At 39.3% G+C, this 4,905-nt stretch overlaps 1 protein-coding gene across 1 annotated transcript; it reads right to left on the bottom strand.

Annotated features, from left to right (window-relative positions):
- Nucleotides 1-546: 546 nt before the first annotated feature.
- Nucleotides 547-2,712, bottom strand: LOC130728008 (uncharacterized). The gene has a single exon (XM_057579326.1). The coding sequence runs from the start codon at nt 2,324-2,326 to the stop codon at nt 800-802; it is 1,527 nt and encodes a 508-aa protein (XP_057435309.1). The 5' UTR covers nt 2,327-2,712; the 3' UTR covers nt 547-799.
- Between the last annotated feature and the right edge of the window lie 2,193 nt (nt 2,713-4,905).

Here is a 4,905-nt window from a genome sequence, read left to right on the forward strand (position 1 = left end):
TATATAAACAGCAAACCAAAAAAAAAAAAACAAAGGAATGGACTACTTGTTACATACTAAAAAGGTTAATCATATTCACTCTAAATAACTACAAAGGAATACAGTAGGCACATATAGGAAAATGACATCAAGTCTTACAAATCACATTTTAATTCAGAGGAGAGGAACAAAAAACTGTTCCAGATTTTAATGAACAGTTTAATTCCCAAACATTCTCCAACTATGACAATGAACATCAGATTCTTTCCTATTCAGAGGAGAGGAACATAAAACTGTTCACTCGCTTCCAAGTAAAAAGTTCAAGAGCCTAATACTCCATTCACATTTTAATTCTACTCACACCAAGAGGGAGATAGGAAGGAAGAGAAGAGAGAAAAATGAGTGATATGATAGGTGATGTAATAGGAAATGCACAGAGATAGGAAAAAAGGTGAGTTGAAATGAGATGAAAGAAAATGTTTGTGTGAATGAATCATTACTCTTTGACTTAAGATCCCCCAACAATTTTAATTTGCATTACTAACAAAAAATCAGATTCTCTTCAGAGACAAAATAAGAGATTCCAGAGTCCAATTATCCAATCCATATCTATACAAGATAAAAGCAGAGACTTCAAAGAAATGAGTTCATTTTCAGATGCAACTGTTACATAGAAATAAATATGAAACACACTAGCCTTCTCTAATGTGTGGGGTAAAAAATGGAAGGGGCAGAAAAATACCTTTAAAGAAACATTTAGAGGAGGGTTAAAAGGCCAACAATAATTTTACAGAAGTATAAGGTTTCACTTATCAGGCAATTAAAACCACTGATGAACAAGAACTCCACTTTGTCTAAGAGAATTGAAGAGCTCCAAGCATTGGTCATATGTTTTCTCATACTTTGAACTCCTCTGCCCAGGGCAACATCGCTGCCACCTATTGTAATGGCATTCCAGGAAAACCTCGTCCACCAAACAGATAGCCCCAGTTTCAAACAACCTCGGAATCAGATCAAATTCAGTACCCTCCACATCCATTTTCATCACAACAAAGTCATTCTTCGAAACCGTGTTCTTCAACCATTTGGCAAAATCAAATCCCCTTATCTTCTCCATTTCCCCATCAAACTCCTCCTTCCCTGAAGACCGCAAAGGTTGAATCCTACCCATCCCCCTTCCTTTAACCTCAACCTTCTCCCCCGGATCGCGATGAATCTCAAACGTCAAGGTCTCATTCTTCACCCATGCAGCATAAGGCAACAGAGTGACCCCCTTCTTCAACCCATACTCCTTATGAAAAGTCTTATCAGCTTCAATCGCATACACATGAAAGGTCTTGTTCTGCTTAGGATACTGTTTCTTAAACCAAGATCCTATGCTCGAGCCGTAACTTCTTGCTCCAACATCAACATACAAATACCTATTCTTAAAGCTTATATCAACTATCGAAGGAAGGTACGTTATGTTCTTAATATTACTCTTCAAAGTAAGCCATGGCTTCAACGGCTCCTTCGCAATCAAAGGCTCAGCATTCCTAACCAAATCTCTCTTATACTCAGGAACATAACATTTCCCATTGGAAAAATCACCATCATGTTTACCATTACCATCACACTCTTTTTTCAAAACAGTTTCATGTATATAAGGCAGTGAAGAATCAAACCCTTCTAAACCATGTAACTTCACTACTCTGAAACAATGGAACAAATCAAGAAATGAATTGAAACTATACGTATCTTTAGGGTTTGTGAAATGGAACACCGCAAACCCTCCCAATTTCAGCGTCCGAGCAACCTCCGCCGCATACTCCACCGGCTTCGCCGACCTCGCGAAGGAACCCTCACCGGAAAACACAAAGTCGAACGTCGCGTCACCAAACGGAATCCGATCACCGGTGCCGGACTTCACCAAAGGCTTCACCGCCTTCCTCGAGATCCCGATAGCATTCCTTACGCCGATCTCCCTCAGCGCGAAGACATCCCGCCCAGTCGGCGTCTCCACGCACAGCGCATTCGCCTCCGGCGAGAGGTAGCCGCCGGCGACAAGGTCCTGAAACGCCGACGAGTAGAAATGCACGGCGTCGAGCCAGTCCTTGCTGGTGTAAAGCTCCGCTGGCGACAAACCACTGCCACCGGAAGCAGACTCGACGGCGAGGGGGCCGGTGCCGGCGATGACGTGGCTGAGAGACTCCGGCAGGGAGAAGAAGCAGAAATCGGCGACGTTGCAGGACTCGCCGGCGATGGAGATGACGTAAGCGAAACGGACGGCGATGATGAAGACGCCGGAGATGAGAAACCGTATTAGAAGATTCCGGAGAGAGCCGAACTTGCCTGCGGTACGTTCCATGGTAACGATTGTGCACTTTTTGTAGCTTCAAAATTAGAAACAAAAGAAAATGTGAAAATTCAAAAAAAATAAAATAGGGTTTTCTGGTTTTGTTTGTTTTAACGGGAGCAGAATCGAGATGAAGTGTGGTTAGCTCCGATTAAGGGTTTTGAAGCAGTGGCATAGATTAGGAAATAGAGAGGGAAGCGAGGGGCAAAACGGGAAAGCATGGTTTTGTGAGTGAATATCAGAATGCTGGGTTTTTTTTCTGTTTCTCTGTGTGTGTTTTTTAGGGGAAGTGGAGAGAAGAGTGAGTTCGTGACTCGGAAAAGGTGACTCAGTGATGGCGGCTGTTGTGTGTTTTGCTTGCAGGGAAAGAGAGGGATATGAGGGGAAGAAAGGGTAGTTGTGACCGGGATAGCCGGTTATGGAGAAAAAGCGGAAAAGTAAAGCGAATTTAGCTTTAGGTGCGTGACGTGAATGATGGAAAGTGACAGCATAGCTAGTAAAGGGTAGTCTTCAATCTTGTTTGAAATTGGACTGGATTTTCGGATATTCCCATATAAGGACCAAATCAGGTAATTTGAGATTTTAAGTTATTTCATTCAAACTCTATGTCAGAGAGAGGGGAAAAAATAATTGATATGTAATGTTATTAAAAAAGAAAATAAATATAGGTTGAATGTGAAGTGGAAATGAATTGAAAAATATTATGATTGTGAAGCTTTATATCCTCCATTTAGGTCTTATCAAATAATGAGTTTTGCACCGTATATAATTGTAGAAGACAAAAAAACCTACTAGATAGAGCACGTAAATGGGTTGAGGCTTCTTGTTGCGTCTGTAATGACATGGTTTCTAAAACAAACACCGATGATGATGACGAAGATGATCTCGAACTGAAATGATCGTGCTAGAGCAATTCGTAACACAAGCATGCGTTCTAAATATTTGCATTCTAATTTTTCTCCTTCCCTCGGCCAGATCTTAGCAAATGAACATGGGTCCTAAATCTTTACCTCTTCATTTGTTCGATCCATCATACAATCCTTTCCCAAAGGTCCTATTTTCGTTTGTGTGATTTTTTTGTTTGTTTCACTTTCAATCTTGTGCGAAGTAGAGCTCTGATGGTGTGTCGCTTTGCCGATCTTGGGTTCGTAAGATCAGAGGTGCTCAAGGTTTGATTTCTTTTAGAAGATTTGGCATCATCTATGAGGAACATGTATTCAATTCCCATCGCAATCACAATGAAAAGGTCGCAAAATTACCAAGATGAACCAAGAAGCTTTAGGACGATAATTCGCTCGCAATGTCTGATCCTTTGAAGTCGTAAAGGACCATATATGCACTTTTTAATGATGAAATTTGAGTCCTAGAGAAAATTGATGTAGATTCTCTCTCGGAAACAATAATCTAGAAAAGCACGTGAATGCCTTCATCTCGTGCATGGGAGCTATGAGAACCATGTATGTTAACGACGAAAATGTGTTAGCTAGTAGAGATTTTGTGTCCACCTTGAAAGGAAATGCCTTAAGTCGGTTCGAACTTCTCCCAACATCTTTTATCAAATATTGGAAGTTTCATCTAGAAGTTTTCTGAGCGAGACATATGGAAATTTCCCATGCGAAAACGATCCTTTAGATGTATGCACTTTGATGAAAACTTGAAGCAGCAAAAAGACGAGTCACTCATCAATTTCCTCCCCCGATTCCATAAGGAAGTAATAGTGATTCTAAGGTTGGGAACCAAGGAGATCTTAAATTTAGTGTCTGATACGGTGTTGCACGAGATGGTGTCCCATGGGTCTTTGGCAAAGATGTCTCCAATCAATCTAATGGAATTCTAAGCTCAAGTTGTAGAATATACGTCGAGAGTCGAGACGATAAAAAATCTGATATTTTCCTTCTAGCAGTAAGAACAATTTATTGATTTGATGTAACTGTGAAATTTGGGATACAATTGTGAAATTTGAGGAAACCATATGATCATTCCCCAAATTTGACCTAAATTATAGTGGCATTCTATCCGGTGAATTTTGTAACACCTTATGAGACTTCTAATTTCTAGATGAGGCAAGGTTGCCATAACTTGACTTAGCACAGTCATGTTGGGATGAGCAAAGTACCCATCCCAACAACATATACATTGCATGTCGTCAAATAACTTCATTGATGTTTCCTGGGTTAACATTTAAATTTTCATTGTTCTTCCGACCAGATTTTCCAGAGGAAGAAGTGTTGTTTCTGGATACATTGTTAGTCACATATATCAATTAACCACTTCTTAAACACACGCATGAAACACTTCGAAATCAATTTGATGTACTCTTAAAACAATTTGATCTACGGTCTACTATTTATAGCTTAAGTCATAAAAACAAAAAAAATTGACATGCATCACAAATTAACTGTATTCTTTTAAATTAGTTTCAAAAAAATAAATTATATTCTTTTAAATTCAAATTTACTCGAATTAAGTCTTCAATATTATGTTAAAAAAAAAAAGTCTTCAGACTTCAATATTCGAGCAATCCTTTTAGGGCACTTTCATAATAAAACTTACTATTGTCATATAACCGTTAAATACTTGAATTCAAGTAT

This window comes from Lotus japonicus, chromosome 1 (genome assembly GCF_012489685.1).
Source record: "Lotus japonicus ecotype B-129 chromosome 1, LjGifu_v1.2".
In the NCBI taxonomy this organism is placed as follows: Eukaryota; Viridiplantae; Streptophyta; class Magnoliopsida; order Fabales; family Fabaceae; genus Lotus; species Lotus japonicus.